This window comes from Carassius auratus, chromosome 26 (assembly GCF_003368295.1).
Source record: "Carassius auratus strain Wakin chromosome 26, ASM336829v1, whole genome shotgun sequence".
NCBI lineage: Eukaryota > Metazoa > Chordata > Actinopteri > Cypriniformes > Cyprinidae > Carassius > Carassius auratus.
Window position 1 is genome coordinate 149,439 of NC_039268.1, and position 24,436 is coordinate 173,874.

General features: G+C 37.1%; 4 protein-coding genes across 19 annotated transcripts in view; 1 reads left to right on the forward strand and 3 right to left on the reverse strand.

The window, feature by feature from the left end:
* Nucleotides 1-326: 326 nt before the first annotated feature.
* Nucleotides 327-5,968, reverse strand: LOC113043979 (ATPase asna1). The gene is made up of 7 exons (XM_026203530.1): nucleotides 5,751-5,968; nucleotides 4,836-4,983; nucleotides 4,421-4,569; nucleotides 3,346-3,496; nucleotides 3,082-3,189; nucleotides 2,801-2,998; nucleotides 327-1,922 (listed from the first exon to the last, which is right to left on the reverse strand). Exons 1-7 carry the CDS (start codon nucleotides 5,891-5,893, stop codon nucleotides 1,794-1,796), a joined length of 1,026 nt encoding a protein of 341 aa, XP_026059315.1. The 5' UTR covers nucleotides 5,894-5,968; the 3' UTR covers nucleotides 327-1,793.
* A 284-nt stretch (nucleotides 5,969-6,252) lies between these two features.
* Nucleotides 6,253-10,224, reverse strand: LOC113043980 (RING finger protein 11-like). The gene is made up of 3 exons (XM_026203531.1): nucleotides 9,736-10,224; nucleotides 8,257-8,426; nucleotides 6,253-7,689 (listed from the first exon to the last, which is right to left on the reverse strand). The coding sequence occupies exons 1-3, from the start codon at nucleotides 9,832-9,834 to the stop codon at nucleotides 7,518-7,520; spliced, it is 441 nt and encodes a 146-aa protein (XP_026059316.1). The 5' UTR covers nucleotides 9,835-10,224; the 3' UTR covers nucleotides 6,253-7,517.
* A 1,151-nt stretch (nucleotides 10,225-11,375) lies between these two features.
* On the forward strand, nucleotides 11,376-17,692 carry LOC113043983 (UV excision repair protein RAD23 homolog A-like). Its single transcript, XM_026203549.1, has 9 exons — nucleotides 11,376-11,908; nucleotides 12,667-12,828; nucleotides 13,912-14,084; nucleotides 14,547-14,593; nucleotides 14,693-14,820; nucleotides 14,968-15,043; nucleotides 15,616-15,746; nucleotides 15,834-16,007; nucleotides 16,219-17,692. Exons 1-9 carry the CDS (start codon nucleotides 11,843-11,845, stop codon nucleotides 16,330-16,332), a joined length of 1,071 nt encoding a protein of 356 aa, XP_026059334.1. The 5' UTR covers nucleotides 11,376-11,842; the 3' UTR covers nucleotides 16,333-17,692.
* A 209-nt stretch (nucleotides 17,693-17,901) lies between these two features.
* The window catches only part of LOC113043981 (nuclear factor 1 X-type-like), an 86,318-nt gene continuing 79,783 nt past the window's right edge, over nucleotides 17,902-24,436 (reverse strand). For all 16 annotated transcript variants that reach the window (XM_026203548.1, XM_026203539.1, XM_026203537.1 and 13 more), the window contains one exon: nucleotides 17,902-22,918. Coding sequence is in view for 13 of the 16 variants with exons in the window: in XM_026203539.1 (XP_026059324.1) it covers nucleotides 22,904-22,918 (15 nt within the window). In the remaining 3 variants the exon portion in view is untranslated. The remainder of the gene's footprint in view (nucleotides 22,919-24,436) is intronic.

The following is a 24,436-nucleotide window of genomic DNA, read 5'->3' on the forward strand; positions in this document are numbered from 1 at the left end:
TCTGGGGTCACAAGTGATCACGGTTTTAAATAAATGCAGCCTTGCTGAACAAAGAACTTCTTAAAAAAACATTTTAAAATCTTATCCACGCAAATTCCCATACAGTACAAGCAATCCCCTCATAACCTCTAACATCCTTAACTCATGGTTCTGCAGTACTTTTTGTTGTTGTTGAATGATGTTTTTCAGTGTTCCTCTGCTGCAGTGTTTGAGCCTTTAACTGTTCTGCATTTTGCATGCAAGAGGTTTAGATGCAACGTAAAATGTTTTGACCTTGGTAGAAAAAAGTTTTGCATTCACATAAATAACTGAACAGAAACACCTTCTGCAGTAGATGGAGGATAGTGTTTTATTTGCTTTGAAACTTGGTGTGCTTCTAGAAAAAGAAGCCAACTCTGCAAAGGCAGTAACAAGTTATAGGAGAACAAAGAAACTGGCAAAACCGACTAATGACTGATTAAAGATGCAAATCTTTCGGTCGGGCTTGTGAGTTCTTGTACCCGGTTTTCATGAACTAAGGAGCCCACTGCAAATCACAGGATGATAAAAGCAGGAAAACACACTTAACCAGCGTGGTATGGTATTGTCTAATAGTCATCTCTGTAGACAGACAGGTTGGAGTAGATTTAAACCAGCTCCTGATCCTGTGTGTGTTCCTGTGTTTTGATGCATGCAGACATTACCGCCAAATGATAAGAAGAACCGAAGTGAGAGGAAGAACAACGCATCTACATATGCTTCACAACCCAGAACCGGAAACAGACATGTCTCAAATAAATGTTAAAGACTACTGTATGTGAACGGAAATGATCTTAAGTCTAAATATATGCTTCACTTTTACTGCAAAAATTAAATTAGATCAACTGAATCACAATGTTTGTACAAGTAATTACAGTTTGGTTCACTGCAAATATTAGTCGATTACCTCTACATTTAAAGGCATAGTTCACCCAAAAATGAAAATGTAGTCATTATTTACTCACCCTTGTTTTTACAAGCATGTACGCAGTTTGTAGTTTTTGCATGAAACACAACGAGAGAATTTTTAACTGCATTAAAAGTCTAGGGTTTGGAACAACATGAAAGAGTGAGTAAAAAATAAATGGTAAAATTATATTTTTTGGGCGTGAACCATCCCTTTAACTCACTAAATATGCATCATCCACCATGTTGGACCCTCTCTTTGAACATCAATACTGACCAGGGCTGCCTTTCCCAAATACATCGTAAGCCTAAGTTGACTGTAGCTCCACTGATGGCAATGGGTCGATGAAGTACTTAGGTTTACGATGCTTTTGGGAAATGCAGCCCACATCAGGAACCAAAATAAAGACTATTAACATTGACCGGAATCTAAAACAAAAGTTTACGGTATCATTCACTGATCCTAAATCAGATGTTCCGGGTAAAACTGAGCTAGTGACAGACATTTACACTGATAATACTCCTGTTCAAGCACTGAATCAGAGTCCAGATCTACATTCCTGTGGTGATCTCAATATGAATCTCTTTTCTCAAACACGCATCAGGAATGAGTGTTTCTTAAGCTTAAATACATCATTAAAAAGCAACTTAACCATCAAGACTTTGTTTCTAAACAGGGCCTTTAACTCTCAGCCGACATTCATAATGGGTCACTGGAGCAATATGGCAATATGATCAGAAAACCAGAGAGAGAGAGAGAGAGAGAGAGGGGGGAAAATAAAGGTGAGGAGATGCCAACACCAGAGGGATGTGTGTATCAGGGACGAGGGATGCGATGGGTAGTGTTTGATCCGTGGAAATCATTTCAGTCACTTCTTGGGCGGACTGTAGGGATCCAGCAGCTGCTTGGAGAAAGTATTGACCTTGTCCGCTCCTCGAACCTCGTGAGGCAGCAGAGGCAACTTCACTATGTGGAAATCTTCATATAAATCCTCCATCTGAGAGAGAGAGAGAGAGAGAGGAAAGAAAGACAAGGAAGAGAAAAGACAAGAAAATGAAAGAGATAAAATAAGGAAAAGGAATAAAGAAACATTGAAAGGATTAAGAATTAAGAAAAAACAACGAGGTAAAATACATGGGAAAGGAAAGGAAAACAAGAGGAAGGAAAAAGAAAGAAATGTACAGAGAGCAAGTAAACAGGAGGAAGAAAAAAGGAACAGACAGGGAAAAAGGAAATGGGGAAAATAATTGGGGAAGGTAAAGAAAGAGGATTAAGAAAAAAGTAAAAGTAGAAAGGAAAGAAGTGTAAAGAAAAATAAAAAGTAGCGAGAACAGATATAAGTAGAAATTTAGAAAGGTAGAAAAAGGAAAGGAAAAGGAAAAAAGAGGAAAGTTTAAAGGAAAAAGAAAGAAGAAAAAGAAAAGATGAAAGGAAAAGGAAGGAGCAGGAAAAACAAAGAAAAAGTATAAACCACAAAAAAGGAAAAAGGAAGTAAAGGAAGAAATAGAACAGAAAGGAAAGAGAAAGAGGTTGCAGAAATTATATTAGTTTTTAAACTACTTTCTGAAGGTACAATAAAATGTAACTAAAGTAAACGATGCACTGGTTCGATCTGAATGGCTTTATTTTCAGCCTTTATTATGACAGGACAGTGTAAACAGACGGGAGCGGGAAAGGTCCTGGAGCTGGGATTCAAACGCGGGACGCCCGTAGCACAATGGTGCGTGATGTCAGAACGACAAATAATGATTTCCTATAAAGATACTGAGACCAAAGCGCCACAGTGAAGAGGCTCCACTCTTTCTACTAAGACTAGAAGTCTTGTCACAGGTTTCCATACCATATAAATGCAAAGTCAAAAACACACACACACACCTGGTCCAGATACTTGGACTGAATCTTGTGTCGGGCTTCACACATCTTGCAGGGCCGCTCGCTGTCAGGGAACACCAGCTGGTTGACGATAATGTTGTGTGTGTCGATGCGACACTTGGCCAGCTCCTGAATCAAACGCTCCGTCTCATACAGAGACAGGAACTCTGCGATGCACACGCAGATAAACGTCGTCTGCTCCTGTGTGCCAAACAGATATCAACATTCGGGAATCAACATTTTTGATCAGGCTTTAACAGGGACTACTGAGGCATGACACTCACCGGGTCTTTAAACTGCTCGCTGACTGAGCGGATGACGGGGAGCGTCTCTTCCAGTTTAGACGCCAGCTGATCTGCGTTCATGTCTCCAAGACCCAACATGTTACACATCTGCACAAGTTTGACAGGAAGTCATATTGCTTTGTCTTTTTTTATAAACATTCACACTTTTGTCTATGAACATTTCTCTACCATACACTTGTATATTCCACTGTTCTCCAGTGCTATATCACAAACTCAGCAATTCCCAGAATGCCGTGCGGATACCTGTGAGATGAAGGGGCTGATCTGGTTCTTGATCTGCATGAGGCGGCCCAGTCCTCGCTCCACGATGGTGGGGAAGTTGAGCAGACGCAGAGTGTGTCCGGTAGGAGCCGTGTCAAACACCACCACCGAAAAATTCATGCCTTTCACTAACCTACACAAGGGGAAAAAAAAGAGAATGGGACAAAATATATATATATTTTTTATTACTAATAAATTCAAATAATACAATTAATAGATTTTATCTAAAATGTATATTACTTGTATACGAAAATTAAATAAATATATATGTTTTTTTACTCTAGCAATCAAAAATTTTTAATAATTATAAATTGTAATATTTTGAAAAGAAGTCTCTTATTCTCACCAAGGCTTTGATATCACAGAAATAAGTTACATTTTAAAACCGATTCAAGTAGAAATCAGTTATATTAAAAAATAATAATAATCATCTCACAATATTACGTCTTTTAAAACATAAAAAATATACTTATTTATTATTAAAAATACTTTAATATTTGAGAAAGAGATCAATACAAAATAAAAGAAAAATCGGCATTTTCAAATGATTTCTGAAGGCCCGAAATAACTGTATAAATGTATTTCTAAAATGTATTAATTTCTATAATAATAATATTAACAAATAATAAAGTAATGAATATATACACCACACATAATACATATTTTAAATATATTTTTTAATAAACAATAAAAAAAAAAACATTAAAACAGCTATTGGATGTGGGTGTAAACAGTGACTGTTGGTGGTTTGTCATCTAAAAGGCCAAGATAAAACACAGTTTTATTTACTATTTTTTTATTACTGAATTATGTAATTCATCGCACACTTTTATCTTTGTCTTTTGGAGGCTTTGAAGGAAAGTTTGTAATGCTGTGATTCATTTTTGAGCCCTTCTGTTTCATTCTTGACTTACAACTCTTTACTGATGAAGTGTTTGAAATGCTAATGAAGGCTGAAACCACATCTGGTCTGAACTGAGCAGTTTAGAAAGAGCTATTGCATTATGAGATTATTATAGTGCAACAAGAGATGCTGTGTGTCGTCGATGAGTCTGACCTCATGACCTCTGCGTAGCTCATGGCCTCATCGATGCCAGGAAAAGCGCTCATGGCTTCCTGCATCATCTTCTTCCCCATACTGAGCATGTTGTCCTCCTCGAAGAACTCATCGGGGAGCTCCGCCACACCCAGACTGGGGTCGATCTCCTATAGAGAGACACAATGATGGAGAACAGAGTCTTACCTCATGCACATCATCACCTAAACATGATTATAATGAGCTAAAATAAACACGGGCATATTGAACTATATCTCAAGGAATAATTTAATAGAACTGCTTTTATGTGGCAACTCTTTCACAAGGTTGTGCATATGGACTGAGAAAGTCAAGTTGGCGAAAGTCTATGGCACTGTTTTTAGTGTACACACATCATTTAGAGCAAACAGTGTGTGCCACTGAGAACGTAACGTACCATGGCAAACAGGTTGTCGTAGCCCTTGACTTTGGTGGGCACTTTGGAGAACTTCTGGTCGAAGGCGTCTGAGATGTTGTGTGCTGGATCTGTGGAGATGATGAGGACGCTCTCTCGCACCGCTGCTAACTGAACCGCCAGACTGCAGCTGCAACACAGCAAGCCAAAGAAACTTACTCTAGATACAAGAACTCACAACCAGGGAAGAAATCAGCATTATATTAGGATGGAGAAAACTTTGAATATCGGATGGTCTCTAAGTGTTACCAAACTAATTTGGTTGTATTATTATAATGATAATAAAGTTTCTTATCTAAGTTTTTTTTTCTCCATATAATAGAGTATGCATTCTTTATAAAGCGAACTAAATATGACAGAAAAAGTCAATCAGTTCATGTGAGAAACATCTTAAGTGCAAGAAAACACTTTTTGTGAATTCTTTTGTGTTTATAAACACCTGTTGCAGTAAAAATCACATTGTTATTATTGAATAACTAAATGGCTGTATCATAGATGGCAGAGATTTTATGATAAATATGAGCTGCTTAGATGACTAATATCACCTGCTTTCATTTACATGCCTGTCTTTGTGTAATATTTTATAAAATAAATTAATTTTTATAATTCTTATAGAAAATTATTTGAAAAACTACCTACATTTAAGTATTTCCTGAAATATCATAAATGACCATCTCGACTTATACAAGGTTTTATATTTAGAGAATTGTTTTGTCATTTGCTCGTTTTTATGCATACATTTTAAGAGACACGCTGATGCGTTTCAAGTGTTTTTCACCCGTAATGTAATATAGTAATATAGAAAACATGTTTGAATGTCTAATCTATGTTGTTGCTAAAGCAGCACTGACAGCTAACAGCCTCTCAGCTGTAAAACCCCGGCGTTTATTCACTCACCTGCATGTTGTCTTGCCCACGCCACCTTTACCACCCACAAATATCCATTTGAGTGATTTCTGCTCAATAATATTCTTTAATGTCGGCTCTAAAGGCTCTACATCAGGCGCATCCTCAAACTCGTCTTCCGCTGAAGCTGCCATCTTGCCCTCAAGTCAGTTAGAATACACCAAAGCGGCAGCTGCACACTCCGCCATCTTGGCTCCGCAACAGCAGAAACACCGCGTTAGAATGAACAGAGCTTAGATCCAAAATGGCCCACCTAGGGTGTCCAGTTGCGACCGGAAGTGTGTTGATTACACTGATGACTCAGCCGGACTCTACCAACTGCTTTCATTCATTGCACAAGAATATTCCAGAAGTGATTATTTAGGTTTTACTTTATTATTAGTTGGAAGTGAAAATACACTTATAATAATAATAATAACACATGTTGGGTGAGCAGTGATTTCTCGTGCGTTGTTCATTTGTGTATTTGGAAGACAGAATCAGACAAAACATGTAGAAATGGAAGAATTTGGCAACCTTTATTGTATTATAATACTGTTCTTGTGCCATTATTGCACATAAACGAAACATGTCATTTTAAGTATGCCTGCTAATGTTATTGCTGACAAACTTACATTAACATGGCACCAACAAGCGTGTTTAGTTATTTTATTTTGAAAGCAGTTCAAACTGTGAAGGGTTTAAGATCATATATTCAGCTAACATACAGAAGACTTAAGACATAACATGTACTGCTTTTTTCCATTAAATTTTTTACCATGTTCAAAAAACAACAACAACAACAACAAGGAATAAATTTAAAGCTTCCACTATAAAGGCTGACTTTAAGTCTGCAACATTTGAAAGGTGCACAAAGTTTGGTGATTGCATCACTAATATTCTCTTCCAAGATAAAGAAAGAAAACTACTGGAGACGATCCCCACGGTTCTATCCAATAAGAACAGGCATAGCAAAGCTAAGTGGGGACAAACAGGATCCAACATGTAAAACCAAAAACAAGCAGTTAGGGGAAAGATGATCCAATACCAGTGTTAAAAGGCAACTTACATCCCAGAATCTGGAAAACAGCAGCTGACAAGGCAAAACTACCACTAAACAACCTCATCACGACCCATCCGTAGTGATCGAGGAAAGAGATTGGAGAAAATTATAGAAAAAGTATGTAAAACTACCACCTCAAACACCAGTTAGTGCATCACGAGCTTAAACATTATCATGGCACATGTTTTCTTGTTTATTAGGTTTCTTTAACGTAATGAAGGTTTTTCAGCAATCTAATTGTGACATTCACAGCCTGCAGAATTGAAACTCCGCCCTCTAGACTTGTCAAATTCAGGAAGGGATGATCTCATTGGCCGAATTTTGGTGATGGGCGGGTTTATCATCCAATCAGAACGACATGAGTCCCTCTCGCATATATATTGCACATTTCACAAATTTGGTTAGAACGAAAAGGGGAAAAAAGGTATAATTTACTAATTTGAATTTGCTTTTGAAACGCTCTATCTTCATTAGAGATGCTTCACTGAAACATTTACATCAATTACATGTATATGTATTCGAAAAGCGCTTTTACATGCAAGTGAGAGGTTTTAAACATCCTTCCAGGGGGTTTTATTGTTTAGCACTGGACATTTTTACAGTCTCTGCACAGACACAGAGTCACACCACCTTCATTTGTTCAATCTACCGTCCCAGAAATTTCGGGGCTCTTGGCAGACTCATTGGCACGTCTCTCTGTTTTGCCGCAGACACTCTCAGTTCGTCTCGTAGGAAGACAGCAGCGCAGCGTCGACGGGCTCCATACAGGAAGGGCAAGTGAAGGAGCGCATGAGCCAGGCATCAATGCAGTCCACGTGATAGATGTGCATGCAGGGCAGGAACCGGATCAGGTCGCCGTACTCAAAGTCCATCATGCAGATCACACACCTGTGGACAGAGGGCAAACAATTTTACATGCAGCCGGCTAAATGTGAAAGTGGTTTTCACTAGTGCTGTCAAACAATTAATCACATCCAAAATAAAAGTTTTTGTTTACATAATATATGGTTGTGTACTGGGTATATTTATTATGCTTATACAAATACACACACATGCATGTATATATATTTAAGAATTTATTTGTTTATAAATAAATAAAAAATATATGTTTTCAAAATATATATATTGTATGTGTGTGTATTTATATATACATAATAAATATACATAGTACACATACATTTATGTAAACAAAAACTTATTTTGAATGCAATTAACTGTTTGATCTTATTAGTATTTACATGTATATATTTATATTTATATAATATATATTATACATAAATCTATTTATTATATAAACAACATATTTTTCTTAAATATATACATGCATGTGTGTGTATTTATATATACATACACCACGCACACACACACACATATATTATTAACAAAAATTTTATTGTGGATGCGATTAATCATTTGACAGCACTAGTTTTCACGTGTTTTTGGGACACCACGCACTCTTTGATCTTCTTGTCGGATGGCTCTGTGCCCGGGTCGAAGACCCCTCGGGGCAGGTGTTGGATGAGGCCGATGCGCTGAGCGATACGGACCTGCTCCTCCTCCGTCAGCTGCGTGGCCAGCCGCGTCTGACTGGGTGTGGGATGGTACACTGGCACCTGCGCCCGCTCCTGGGGTCACGAGAGCATTTGCTCACACATAATTAATACAATCCACATGTGGTTGGAGCACACAGAAGGGCTTATTAGAACTTCACACTCTTAAAAATAAAGGTTCTTTATAGGCATCGACAACCATGCAATCATTTCAAAATAGGGAAAAAAAAGGACAAAATAGTTATTTATAGTGGAAAAAGGTTTCTTGGATTATTAAAATCATACTAAGAAAAAAATTATTTTAAGAATTGCAAAAAAAAAAAAAAAAAAGTTTATTCTATAGCATCTAAGTGAAAACCCTCTTTTGGAACCTGTATTTTATAAAAGTGTGTAGTTTAACAAAATAAAAGAAATAACAATCATGTAGACACTATCCTGTAACTGCAGCCATTAGAAGATATGTCCATGCTGTATGTGAAGAATACGAAGATTAATTATTATTATTTTTTTATCTATTGAATTTTTTAAAGATGCATTTTATTTATTTATTTGCCCTCTCTCTCTTATTTTAGATTAATATTATATGGAAATGACAGGGGGCAGGAAGATTAATTATGTAATTAATTTAAATTTAGAAGGTTATATTTTTACTTTATCTACAAAATCCACAATGTTCATAAAAATAAAATTACATCAATATTATCTTAACCGTTTTAGTAAAATTTTGTCCAGAATAACGTATATACATAAGACTGATCTTATGATGACTTCTTAACTTCTTTCAAACATGAGAACACAAAGCAAGAAACTTTGAATGCAACACACACACACACACACACACACACACACATACACACATCTACATCTCTCTCTCTCTCTCTCTCTATATATATATCTTCTGTATTACGGATGTATTTTCTTTATATCACATTCTCTGAACTCTTAAATAATACACTGTCTTTTATATATTTAAAAGGCCATAAAAGAAACTGTTATGTTACAATTTTGTATTCGCAAGCACAGAGTAACGTTACAGACGTGTTGTAATTTAAGGAAGCATTTTTTTCAAAAACATGATCTGTCCCAGAAACTATATTTATTTACCTTTTATTTATTATTATAGCTTAATATTGTAGCAGTATCTAAATCACTGTCCAAAACAACCTTGGTACATTTTCTCAGTCAGAGATCAAAGTCAATACCAAAGATGCATATCTATGATGAAAGAATTGCATTTCTCAAAACCTGCTTACAGCAAACTTTTCCTGTTTTCGGACAGTTGAATACCCACTGCTGTTACGAACACGATCCCAGCGTGTCTACAGTCTAGCCTGTGTTGTGCACAACAGAAAATCATTTTTGTGGTCTAGTAGTTTGTTTGTACCTGGTAGGGCGGCGGAGGCTCTCCGGGCAGACTCGCCCCCTCGGACTCGTTGAGCAGGGACAGATCATCAGCGCCTTGAGAAGACAGACAGTTCCCCATCGAGCTGAGCCTGCGCCACACGACAAACACGACAGAAACACGTCTAGGTGGCCTTTGAAAGACTCGCCAGTCCTCGGTTGTGTTTATGGTCCGTCGTTTCTGCAGGCCGTTGTGTCTGATGTCTGTCTAGTATGTAGAAAAACAACCGCGTCGCTAGCCAGCGGTCCGATTTTCACACACACAAGAAGGACGTTTAAAAGAGCGGGAGTCCTTGAAAACCGGTACGTCCAGGTTGGTTTAATACTTACGGGTGTGCTCTACAGGTATGCCATGTAATATCCATTTATTATGGCCTGTACAGAGCAATATTTTTAGGTAAGACCTCTTGACGACTCCATATCCTCTTTCATTGTTTACAAACTCTTGGACCGGAAGTGGGTTGATCTGTGGATTGTGGTTATTGTAGTTTTTGTACTGAACGCTGACGCAAACACTGAAACTTCAAATTTTTTGACCACAAGAGCCCCTTTCACACTGCCATTCCGGCAAATACAGGGGTAAAGTGTTCCTGTAATTGTTCCCTGGTCGCTAGATTTGGCACTTTCACACAGCCAGTGATGACCCGGTATATGTGCGTGCTTTCACACACAACCCCTGAAGATCCCGTAACGACACGTGACATCAACGCGTGACGTGTAATGTACGAGTCGACAACGCTTGGCACATTATACTTTAACTGAAGCAAGCAAACGATCTCTGCGTCAGCGCGGAAAGTGAGGAACTAACTGATCTCTGCTTCATTACAGTTTGCACATGTGTTTTCGTCGCGTATGTTGATCTTCCTTCAAAACAGCCGGTAAAAGAGTCGCGCGATAACGCGCGTCATCACTTCGATACCGAATTAGATCTGGCTTTTGTTCACACAGCGCTCGTTCCGGATCGATTACCGCAATGTTACTATGTCCCCGACCCGGGTTCGATTCGGTAATCAATTCCGGGACGTGGTTGCTTTCACACAGAAGGCGACCAGGCAATGTTACGGGAATATTGCGGGTCCGACGTGCAGTGTGAAATTTCATTTCATTTCATTTCTCTTTTTTGTGTCTAACATGATTCGAGAAGCTATGTAAAGTCGTCACTCCCGGTCCTGTAATTTTTTATTTTAACTATTATTTTTTTGTATATCGTGCAAAAAAAAAAGTACTTATGTACTGAATTAAAAATATTTTTAATATATTAAATACAAATATTTTTTCATGGGGAATCTTATGCTTTTATTCGGTAAATTTCACATACACAAAACCAAAATGAGTCATTTTAAACCACGTTTAAAAAACCCTGTTTATTGACTGATATTATTATTATTATATACAAAGATATACAACCTTATATGCAAAAGAGTTAACTGAATAAAGATAACTGAAAAGTAAAACACTGAACTTGATATGATCTTCTTTATTTACATTTAGTCATTTAGAAGACATTATTTATTATTTATAAAAAACTAAAACTAAAAACTCTGTATTATACTGTCATTCTTTATTTCGATATTTTAAAACATATATGTTTACATGTTTTATTTAAAATATTTATTCTGTGTTGGTGTTTAGTACAGAGCCGAATCTGGTTTAGTGGAAAATAACTATAAATACATAAAACACAAAAGGAAGATCAAACAGACTTCTATAAAAGCACGATTATGAAGTTTAATTAAATTAAACTCCATCCATGTCCATGTTATGCCTAAGGTCATTTTTATAATATAAATAAATGTCATAATTAGTATTTTTGGTTTCCTGCATCATTGTAAAAAGCGCACTCAAAAGTGTCGTTCAGCTCAGATCCGGAGGGTGTCGCTATGTCTGTGCTCACTCGTCCGCTCCGCCACCACCGAAGAAAATGACGCAGCGCCCTGACACAGGCGTGTTTTTAGCCTGTTAGCTAGAGAGCTACATCTCCAAACGATTAACACCGGTCACTCGCCTCGAAATCAAACATTTCCTCTGGATATAGAAGTGTTCAAAGACCCCGAATCGAGAAGAAAGGAGAAGACAGAGGCAGAGCAGCTATGCAGATCACACTGAAGACTCTGCAGCAGCAGACCATTCAAATAGACATCGACGATGAGCAGACGGTATTTACACGCTTTCTTTCGCTCTTCTAAATACGTTACAAAAAGTAGATGTACTAAGAGTGAGTAACTTCATGACAGGAACGTATTTATAGCGGTTTAAGGGGATTTTTGAGTCATTAATGAGTCATTGGGGATCAACTGATCGTGTAAGGCGATAGATAGATACTTGTCTGTAGAGTAGAGTATAAACAAATGCAATCACGATAGTTGGTCTGTCAGATTTATGTAACGTTCCTATAGGATAATCTAGAGTTACAGATTATATGTGACCCTGGAGCACAAAACCATTATTAGGATATTAAGAAAAGATCATGTTACATGAACATATTTTGTAAATTTCCTACAATAAATATGTCAAAACTTAATTTTTTATTAGTAATATGAATTGCTAATTTCATTTGGACAACTTTAAAGATTCTTTTCTCAGTATTTTTATTTTTTACACCCTCAGATTCAATAGCTTTATCTCAGAAAAATATTGTCCTATCCTAACAAACCATACATCAATAGAAAGCTTACTTTTTCAACTTTCAGCTGTATAAATATCATATAAAAAAAGAACCCTTATCACTAGTTTTGTGGTCCACTGTGATATATTTAAAGATTATAATAGTATTACTAAAATGACAGGGTTGAAATAGCTGTCAGAACGTGTCTGGTTGCTTGAATATCCACATGCTATTTTCCTTCCTTTTTTCCTTTGATGACGTAAATGTATGAGTATGATTTTACTAATTATAATTATGGTTTTGACTCAGGTGAAGGCATTGAAGGAGAAGATTGAGGCTGAGAAAGGGCGAGAAAGTTTTCCAGTAGCAGGACAGAAGCTGATCTATGCTGGGAAAATCCTGCAGGATGATACGCCCATCAAGGAGTACAAAATCGATGAGAAGAACTTTGTGGTGGTGATGGTGTCCAAGGTCAGAGTTTAGAGATTTGACCGTCTGAATTAAGATAACAGTTAGGGATGCACGATATATCAGCCACCATATCGATATCAGCCGATAAATGTAAATTTTTCTGTTATCGTTATTGAACTGATAAGAGAATTTGGCCGATATCTTACAACCGATAAATTATGCATTATTTCCTGCTGTTCACCATGATGGTTTTAGATTGCTTTAAATATCTTTAAAAACATTTCGAAAATGAAAATACAGTGATTGTATATATATATATATATATATATATATATATATATATATATATATATATATATATACGAGAACACTATTTTAATAAAACGTCATGAATTATTTCGGTTTGGATTCCGTGATTCAGCGCATTGTTGCGGGATAAGCCAAGAGCGCATCCGCAACAGAAGCTAAACATTCTTTTTGTAAGTATATTAATTGTAATATCAATGTTTTATAAATACCCGAATATATAATTTGTTTCCTTGAGTTAAATAATATGGCAGCGCTTCAGTTCAGTTCATTCAGCCCTTCAGGCTGTGAGTTACAGGTTGTCAGTTATGTGGTGATGCGCTATGAAATTGTTGTGAGGCAAATTAATTGTGATATTAATTTAATAATAAAAGTAACCTTATAATAATAGCCAGAAAATAACAGGCCTACATTAACTGGAAATGCCACATACTCTTAATGATGACAATATTTAATGATTTTGACAGTATCTTTGGCTATAGTCCTTACATGCTGGACCGCTTTCAAAACACTTCGTCTTATCGCCTTATGTTTTTTTTTACATGTAAGTAATGTTGTCCAGTAACTTGTTTCCATTATTTAAGCATTATCTTATTTCTTTGTAAGGCTGCTTAATGTTTAATTTATGTTGAAGTGTTTAATGCCTTTTAATGAGAAATTTTTGGTAATCAGGCTCTCAAAAAAAGATTATGTAGAAATGTGGATTTAGGTTTATCGGCCAACATATCGGTTATCGGCTTTCATAGTTAAAGAATTATCGGTTATCGCTATTGGCAAAAATGTTCATATTGGTGCATCCCTAATAACAATCAAAATATTTGTTTTTCTTCTGTCCAGACAAAAGCACCAGGATCACCCACTGCACCCTCAGAACCACCCAAATCTGCCGCTGCGCCTTCCTCTTCCTCCTCTCCTCCTCCCGTTCCAGCTCCTGCCTCCCTTCCCATCCCAAAAGATGAGAGTTCAGACGACCCTCCTGCAACCGTCTCGCCTGCACAGAGCCCAGAGCGGTGAGACTCAACCAGGATACCTGTCAGAAACTGTGCATGTTTCTACACTTGTTTATATCACTGGAGATATATATTTGCATGATTGGGCTGACTGCTTTTAATCATTGTCTATGTAAGAGCGAAAAGCAATTTATTAGATATAAATAATCTAATGTTTTACTTTGCTTCTATCATGTTACTAATAAAAAGTAAAACAATCTGGTGAAAAATAATAAAATGGGGCTATTTACTGTATAGTCAAAATAAATAGATGGTACCATGATTATTTAATATAATATCAAATTATAATAAATAATATATAATAAATAAAGTATTAAATATGATTTTAAACAAGTAATAGAAAAGCTATTTAGAAATCTAAAATAATTAATTGAAAAAAATATATATATATATATGCATTTACATATATATATTTAGAGCCGACTGCTGCGATAACTAAATCATAATCTGTTTGTTTTGTAGTGCCTCTGGTCTCGGGGCTGATGGGGAAGATGCATCTTCAACATTAGGTACTGAGAAAGTGATTCTGAAAATCTTCCTGGTTTATTTGCAGGAAATGTGTAGAGATGTTTTTTTCTCTCAGATGTTCATGCACATGTGTTTTGCAGTCAAAGGTCAGGAGTATGACGCCATGCTCACAAATATCATGTCTATGGGCTATGAGAGAGATAAAGTGGTGGCGGCACTCAAGGCCAGTTATAACAACCCTCACCGCGCTGTGGAGTATCTGCTCAATGTGAGTGTGGCTGTACAAATACATGCTTTCCAAATGCAATCATAACACCAGTCACACTTGCTCTTTATTATTATGATACTTGTGTATGTTTTTAAGAGAGCTCCATGCATGTTTGTGTATCTGATGCACTGTTGTGTCCTGTCTCAGGGGATTCCTACTGTCCCAGTGCAGGAAACTAGTCCTGCTCCAGCTCAGCTCCCCACAGACACGCAGCCCACAGAAGGTAAATAAATGTGCTTACAAAGGTCTTTATTCCTTTTTAAAGCAATCTACACTACCATTCAAATGTTTAGCGTTCTCAAAGCTTCTCAAAATACCTAGATTTTTTTTCTAACATTACTGATGCCAGTACTGTCACGTTTGACTAATTTATTATGTCCTTGCTGAATAAAAATAAACATTTATTTAAAAAAAAAATCTTTCTAAGCCCAAACTTTTAAATGGTGGTGTATATTTTCAAGCAAAAACTATTTAAAGTCATTTCCACACTGTTTTAATTGAATAAGAATTTGTATGCATAAGATTTTTATGAATATACTTTCTTTGATATTTAATATACTAAATTTGAATCAGAGTTTCAGAGGAATCCAGCTGAGAAACTTTAATGCCATTTTTACTACATGTACTTTTTTGTTCACGGCAAATCACTTTTAATAGCCATTTAATGATTTTATTCAAATAAGATGCACATTTAAATGATTGCATTATTACAAATATATTGTCAGTATTCAGTATAGCGCCCATCCCGATCATGAACAGACTGGAGAGTTGAGCGAGTGTCTGATGTTGTGTTAGGTGAGAATCCGCTGGAGTTCCTGCGCTCTCAGCCGCAGTTCCAGAGCATGAGGCAGGTGATCCAGCAGAACCCGTCCTTACTGCCGGCCCTCCTGCAGCAGCTGGGACAGGAGAACCCCCAACTCCTGCAGGTGATCACACATCTCCAGCACAGAGCCTAACAGAGTCTGTTTGTGTACGCTCTCATGTCTTTTACTCACATGTTTCACTGATGGCAGCAAATCAGCCAGCATCAGGAGCTCTTCATCCAGATGTTGAATGCACCCGTGGGTGAGGGTGAAGTCGAGGGTGGAGAGGGCGGAGAGTTTGCTGATTTGGGTGCTCTGGCTGACGAGGCGGCTCCTGAGAGTTACATCCAGGTGACGCAACAGGAGAAAGAAGCCATCGAGAGGGTGAGTGAACACCACTGATGAGAACAAGAAATGGTACCTCACCAACCAGATTACATTATAAAATATCTAGTAGCCTATAATTTTTTTTTTTTCAGGTACCAAAAAAAATAAAATAATAATAATAATATTGGATTTAGATTTTTTTATAACTATTATAACCCAGTATTGCACGAATGGAAAGCATCTAATCTAACCTGTGTTTCTCTCTCAGTTAAAAGCTCTGGGGTTTTCAGAAGCTCTAGTGGTCCAGGCGTACTTCGCCTGTGAGAAGAACGAGAACCTGGCTGCAAACTTCCTGCTCAATCAGAATTTCGAAGACGAGTGAGAGTCGCGGAGAGCCCGCGTGCCCCCCCCTCCCCCCTCCCTGCCACCACACAAGCACTGCATCTACTCGGGACACCGGTTTCCCCCCATTATTTCTTTGAGTTTACAAGTCAAGGGGAGATTCGCAGACTGGTTGGGGACGGGGCGGATGCAATCACTCGGTGAACAAATTCCAATGGAATTGACAGCATTTGGGTTGAATGCACTCTAGCATGTTGAAGAAGTGTGCTTGCACGTGTATATGCGTGTTCCCTTAGGGAATATTTGACTAAATCAGCATCAATTGAAAGCAAAAGTCTCATAGTAGTATTATGGGTTGTGAGGAGGTTAGATGTGGGCATACGCATTTGCTTGGTTGTTTTTAGTTTGGGAAAGGATTAATGAGATATGTCTAATGGAGGATTTTATATATTTCTCTAAAATCAGAGATATTTCTGTATTTCTCCCAGCACACACCTCTGATGAATGTGATAACAGCATTCACAGATGAAACAATTAGTGCAAATTTTTGCCTTTCTGTAACATTCGCAGTAAAACAAAATACCTAAAATGATGCTGTTCTATAAAGGAATCCATATCATGTAGAATAACATAATCTGAGTTATGATCGTTTTGAATGTACCTGAATTCAATAGATCACTTGTCCTATTTAAAGTCAACATGAAAGCTGTTTGCATTTGTAAGTTTAACAAGAAATTGAAATAAGCAAACTGTAGAACGGGACTCAAAAATGAAGGCTTTGTTCCTTCTTGCCTGACATTTTAAATTATTTTGCTAGAGCTTTTTTTATTATTATTTACAATACAATTTGTGCATAATTCCATACATATGCTTTAAGAAAGTAAAGTTGACTTTAAAAGCTTCTTATTTAAAGTTTGATTTCCGTTAACCGTTGATGCAAAACAAATAAGGATCATTTTTCATGACATTAGCTTTGCTTATATTAATATGAGGACCAACAAGAGGTTTTTGGCACACTAGAGCTCACTGCATTTCAGAAGCCAAAAGACCTGTTACAGCGTGATGATACTCCACGATTAAGTCCTGTCAAAGAGAGATTTCCTTGAATCATATTGGTGTAAAGCTGACAATGGGTTCCTCTGTTCATGTATTGAGAGTAAAGTCTTGTAACATTCACCTCTTAAAGCAGGTTCAGCGGAGAGAAAGGGCCTTTACATTGTTTTCGCTCATAGCAAAGAAACGCTCCTTTGTAATGTAGAAGCCAAACTGCCAGACAGTAGACTCTTTTTTTTTTTTTTTTTTTTTTTTAACTTATCAGCAGGCCTACATGAAGTCTGACTTAGTGGAATGACTTTAAAATAAATGGTCATTTTTGTTAAATGCAATGCTTTGGTTGCTGAATAATGTATTGTTAAATGTATTAACATGTGGTGGAAATCAGCAGAGCTTTGTGGATGCAGACTCCATGTAGGCCTGTTTGTTAGGAAATTAATCATTTGAATTTACTATAGCTTGAACTCCCCTGGGATCAATAAAATCTCATTGCAAAGAAAAGTTTTGAAGTGGTGTCAGTTTCTTACCATAAAACAAACCCATATCAGAATCTTTGTACAGTCAAGAACATCATTTATTCAATCAGGTGCTGCTCTTTACAAACATTTTAGTTTTTTATAATGGAAAAGAATCTGTAAATAACACATGCAGATTGCCAAAGGCTCTGTGGAGGGCGCTGGATCAGAGACGCTGTACTAAAACACAAGCAAATCAAAACCACATCGACAGTAGATATTTAAAAAAACGTGTACAGCTGCAAATTGGGGCAGATTCTGAATAAATAAATGCAACTAAATTTTCATAATCCTGACACAAACCAGAGGGATGATTAATAATTCAGAATTTAGTGCTACTAACTCTTAATCACTTCATCATGGTGTGCATGTAAAAATTAATGCACATTAATTAAAATATTTAAAAATTCTTAAAAAATAATTGACGTAAATAAGTGTGGACTTCTCTATTCTTATAGAATTAGAATGATTATTAAAACTTTGTAGTTATCATCCTTTTCATGCAACATTTACTTTTGTCTATTTTTATATCCGATAAAAAATGTTCACTGCTGAAACATCGACTATCTATGATTAATATGGTGCTTACAAAAATGCATGGCTTGAAGTATTTTAAGTGGAGCAGCTGGGATTTGACAACAAAGCTGCCGCCACATCTGGATCAGTCCTTCTAAATGCAGGGCATTTTATTCTTAGTGCACGGTTTTAAACGGTGCATAAGGTGCAATTAGCAAATCATCAGTCAAGTTCTTTAAACAGCTGGCCTCAAACAACCACTAAAAAGGTGCTTTAATTGCAGAGTCAAAAGCGAGACTAATGGAAATAAATACAACACAAACAAACACGACAGAGCTACTGTGCATCTTCTGGTCCAGTGCTCTCCACCGACAGCCAAACAGATCTGGCACCAGGACCGCACCGCTTCCTAAAACACACCGGTACTGCTGGTCTCAGATGAAGGGAGGGTGAGCGGGGCGGTCCCGGGTCAGTTAGTACTCAGAGCCCACTGCGTTTGACCGAAGAGCGAGACGTGTATGATATAAACATGTGAAGCATACAGACAGGGATATAACATTAGAGTTTACAACATCTTGCTCAAGAGAAAAAGATTCAACTTTTTTTTTCCAACTCTTTCATCAAAAGAGGGAGGAAAGATAAGGATAGACATCTACGGTGCCAAGAGCGCGAGACTAATAAAGACAGAGGTACAGAGAAAAAGGGACCCATTTTTTTTTTTTTTTTTGCTTTTTAAACTTTTTTTTCATCATTGTACAATAAAAAGAACGAAATCACATCCATTTTCTTGTAGTACTATATACTGTGAATACAGCTTGAGAAAGCTCAGAAAGAGGAGAGACGGGTGTTCATCATTTACAAGATGGTGTCTGTGAACAAAAGGCACTTTGAATGGGACAACCTTTAAATGCTCACCTATACACTACAGCACGAACACTATGGGAGCTCATTTACATACAGGAATTGTTTCCAGGACGATACGGGGCAGCCGTGGCACACTGATTATTTTTTTTTGCCTCTCAACTCGAACCTTGTGTGCTCTAAACTACGACTAATGAAACCCTACTCACGTTAACATTAACATCAACACGATCTCATCTAAAGGAAGCAGAGATTTGGAGCAAACGTGATCTAATTGCGTGTGACAAACCCTCTAGTTGTGATGCTTCATTTTGGCCATTCCTCCAATCAAAACACGCCTTTCTGCATATTCATCAGGTATTTAGGTGCATTCAAGTCCTCCTGGGAAGTGTGTATTTATGAGTTGCAAAGTCATTTTTAACTCCAAAATAACATAATTTGTATCGTGTGTTTTTATTCAGTTTATGAAGGTGCAATTGTTATGCATTATATTGCAACGGTGGAGTACTATCATAATTTATTATGCAACTTTATTGTAAATGGAAAAAATGAGTTTCATTTTAACAACCTAACCACTAATTACAGATGCTGCATTCATTACGGCATTCAACTTAAATACAATCTTTCTGACCAACTTAAACTTGAATGCACCATTTATCTAAGAGTAAGAAGGGGCATTGCTCTCTTAAAGGTTGTAGTAAAATGCCTTTTGTCAGAACCAAAATATATATATATATATATATAAAAATATGAACCCCCTAGGTAAATACAAAAGAGAAGAAGAAAGAAACAGAGGCTCGTTAAACTTGTCTCGTTCTGGTGTGGTATTATTTGCGCTTGAGTAACAGAAGCACCAGTATTTTGTTGTTGTTGCCATACATTTGCTTTTGTAAAATCGTTCCTTCGGCCCCCACGCCTAAAATAGTTTAAAAACAAAAGCTTACAAATAAAACATTAAAAAAGATAATTGAAAAGTAAAAATTAACTTCCCCGCTTTAACGCTTACAGAGACTGGGATTCTTTTTGTGGCCCTCGTGTTTAGAGTCCAGGAGCTTGCAGACTTCAACCTTTTTTCTTTTTTTTTTTTGTCTTTTTTTCACTTCCTTTGCTTTCTTAAAAATCTGAAGACAAACACAGATATCTACCCAACACATTGCACACGGCTCAGTCCACATATAATTTTTTTTTTTACCCCTCTCTCTCTCTCTCAATAATAACACTTTTCAACAAAGAGAATTTGTTTTCTCTCTGTTTCTGTTCTAAAGGTGTATTTGTGTCCTGTTTTTGATCTGAACTGACCTGACCCGACAGTCCTGTTGGTTCTGACGAGATGATCTGATGTTTTTGGGTTTCATATGTTTGGACGTTTTCCGATGGCATCACTGACCCAGGTCAAAGGTCAAAAAATAACTAGACTGCCATAGAGCTAATTTCACAGCGGAAGAACTATACATATGTCCATATATATATACACACACACAAACACACACACAGTATGAGTGCGATACGTCTGGATAACATCTATCTTTAAATATGATGTTTGCAGTTGCTCATATGTTGTTTGCCAAGCCCATGATACATATTGTACATATTTTCTGTAGCTTATACATGAAGTGAAGACCCTGAATTGCATGTAAAGGGGACACCGAGGCACTTTGATGTGTTTCAAGTGGATGATGAAATCGTCAGCTCTCAGCCAATCAGAGTCCCTGACCATGTGATTGACAGCCAGGCAGTCCAGTTATTTAGTGAGGTCAGTGGTTACGAGCATTTTCTTTTCCGAGTTCATCTAAAATTGAAACATACTGTACTTTAAATAGGGTGCATGTTGTAAAATCATGTTCGATAGAGGGATTTGTTTTTAAAGGTTTCCCTTTGTCCTTTAAGGAAGTGGGTGTGTGTCATAGTGCAATGTTTGTGTATGTGTGCATGTATTTACTTTAGTTGAGCACTGTGCTGATAGGCTAAATGAAATGGTAGCATTGAGTAGATTGTCGTGCGAGTTAGGCTGTACCGAAACAGGAAAAAAAAGCTGTAGTAAAGTTATGAACGAACTGTAAAGTGATGGAAGGGCAGAGCACTGTCGATATAATAGCCATCAAAAACATTGAATTAATGAAGCTCTAAAAGGAAAACTTGAGATTGTCTGTTTGTTAGTCACATTCTAGTTGAAGGAGAGCTGATCTTTACCTGTAACTCGAAAAACAAAAAAGCACAATTCCACATGCAGTTCGGTCAGCTGGAGCAGAAGCGGCTAGCTACGTTATGCAAACTAAAATCGCACAAAACCAGAAATCAAACACAAGTGAAAGGGTGAATGTCACAAAAACACAACCAGGTCACATAGCACAGTCAAAATAAAAAAATAATATTTTACAAAATGAAATTGAATCCTATTTTTGGCTCACTGAGATTGCTTGCATTGTGACAATATTTTTTATGACAATTAAGCATTTTCATCCATAATTCTCATTAGTAAATTACTAAAAGTAAATTATGGATGAAAAAGTTATTTTTATTGTTTATTTATTATTTATTTTTATTGGGTTTGGTTTTTTTGACCATTTTGCAATAAATAATTATTAATTAAATAAGCTTTCTTTAAATCATATTTTTGTCTTAATTTGGTTTTAGGGTAATATGACCTGAATTGTAATTTTTTTGACATCCACAAAAATAAAAAAGTACTGCAAAACCAAATGCAAAGTAAAGCAGAAGAAGCCCTTGTGTGCAGGGCTGACTGTAGGATATATATGATGCACAAGCACTCATGGTAGTGAAGAGGTCAGTGATGGATGCGCTAAAAACCCTCGTTAGTTCATGCCAATGGGTTTTATGACTCAAATCACTGGCCTTTTAATTCATAAACACTACTAAATGAAAAATGTTTGAGTCACAAGCTTGATATTAAAGTCAGTCGTGCTTGCCCCTTCCCATTCCTGTGATCAGCTGTCTGTCTGCTCTATATGATTTTGTGTAGTGCTGTCGCTGACGTGACGTGTGTGTATTGCTCTGCTGGTACTCATCTGTGTGTTTTAGCCTGACTCTAAGGACAGAGCTTCTGTTATCCCTTCTCATTAATCACATTAGTGTTATCTGTTGTTTCGCTCAGTCTATTGCTTGGTAAACAGTGAGAGGACGCCGAGTTCACACTGCACTGGAGGGCGTCACTGAAATCAGGAAATCCAGGTTCGGAAGTGTAAGCCTAAGCCAATCAGAAGGCTCCATCCAATCACACGTGTCCGGCATCATCCAGGTTACATGTCCATTTCAAATGTCAATGATTTCATGAATAGAGTTCTGACTAGGAAGAGATGGATTTCCTCACCATTGCATATGACTGGCGGATGAACAAATTAAAGAACGGTAGATGGGATCAGTCAATGCACTGGATGTCTCGAGAACACAACGAAGATGTCGGTTTGTCGTTCCTTTGTTTGGTTCTCTGAGCTGTCCAGACTGGCAGGGTAATGCTTAAGTCTTCCAGATCCCTCGATCCAAAGAGGGTGTCAGCGGTTTGGGGAATGGTGTGTGTATTTGTGCATGTGTTTGTGTGTGAGAGAGACTTTACAGGGGGGCGTGTGGGAAAGTTCCATACTTAGCTTTGTGACTCCATTTCCAGTTTTCATTGTGGATGTGTGTCTGTGTGGTTTATGAAAAGTCTCGTCAAAGGAACCATGACTGAAAGAAAAGGAAAGTAATGAGAGAGTCATTTTACAAATAGTCTTAGTTAATATGTTTCATAACCACATTTGAAATGTCTGAGTAAAAGAGTTTTCTTAAAGAAATGTAAATTGTTTGCTCAAACAGGGAAATTCTATTCATGTAAAAGTGTGCAATGTTTGAATATACACAGACTTTCATGAGATTTGAAATATACAGTGGACGGATTTGAGTGGATAGTTTTCAGTAATGACAGTGTTTAAAAGTTGGACACAGTTTGGAGTATAAATGAATACTTTTATTCAGCAAGCATGCACTATATTGACCAAAAGTGACAGTACAGACTTTTATAATAAGCAAGGTTTTCACAAAAATGTTTTAAACCTTGCTAATAATGATGTTTTCTTGAGCAGCAAATCAGCACATTAGAATGATTTCTGAAGGATCATGTGACACTGAAGCTTTAAATCACAGGAATAGAAAACAGTTATTTGAAATTAAATTGATTCTGTCATTTTGATCAAATAAATGCATCCGTGGTAATTATAAGAGACTTTTTTGAACAACTTTTGAAAGTTGGTAAAGGCAGAAAGCCGTAGGGACAGCATATGAAAACACTTCGAAGGGATGTTTACTGTTGAGTGAACCATTCCTGACAGTTTGACATGTTTATCAGTGCACTGTGACAGTTCTCAGAATAACCACTAGAGTACAGTGGACACTTTATAAACACTCACACTACTTCTACAGACCAGCTCAGAAAACTCATTTAAAGCTTAAACAAAGCTAACATCGTCCCCTGCTGGTTTTAGTACGGTATCTAGAGAGAAATACTTGACTTGAGAAGTTTGCTGATGTTTGACTCACTAAAAGTTCCCTGCGGGACTGGTATTATCTTTCTGTCTCTTTCTTGCTGTAATCCTCAGTAGTGGGGTCCATCCATTTTCTTAAGTTCTCTCCTGTTGAAGTTCACGTTCAACTACCTATGACATCATGTCTGGTTGCTGAGGGCAACCAGACAGTCTGGACGTGACACCCTCTCTCTTTCTCTCTTTCCTCAGGATGTCAGACTTTCTCTCTTGCATAGAATCGCATGTTAAAACTACTTTCAACACATTTGAACTAGACCAATGCTCAGTCCGTCATAGCACATCCATCTGAAAAATGTCACACTGGCTGACAAATCTTAGAAAGTTACTGTATATAATTATACTAAAAGTAATGCAAAACGAGACTTTCATTGCTGGGAGATTTTTTAACTTTACCTGCCATTCGCAGATGAGGCAGATGCTGCAAGTGTGTTAATGTTTATGCAGGACTTTTTGACAGAAAAAAATGAGGACACTGTAAAGTCATACTTGCTTTCTTACACAATAAATCTGATGAATCATATGACATTTGGTTTTGGAACCAGTGAAGAGGAGGAGGAAACAATTGTTTCCATGTGTACGGTCTTATTGTTAGTGCTTGTGGTTTTTGTGGCTGGAGCAAGTGGGAACACAGCCACAAAATCCATCTGAAATGATCAGCGTGTCC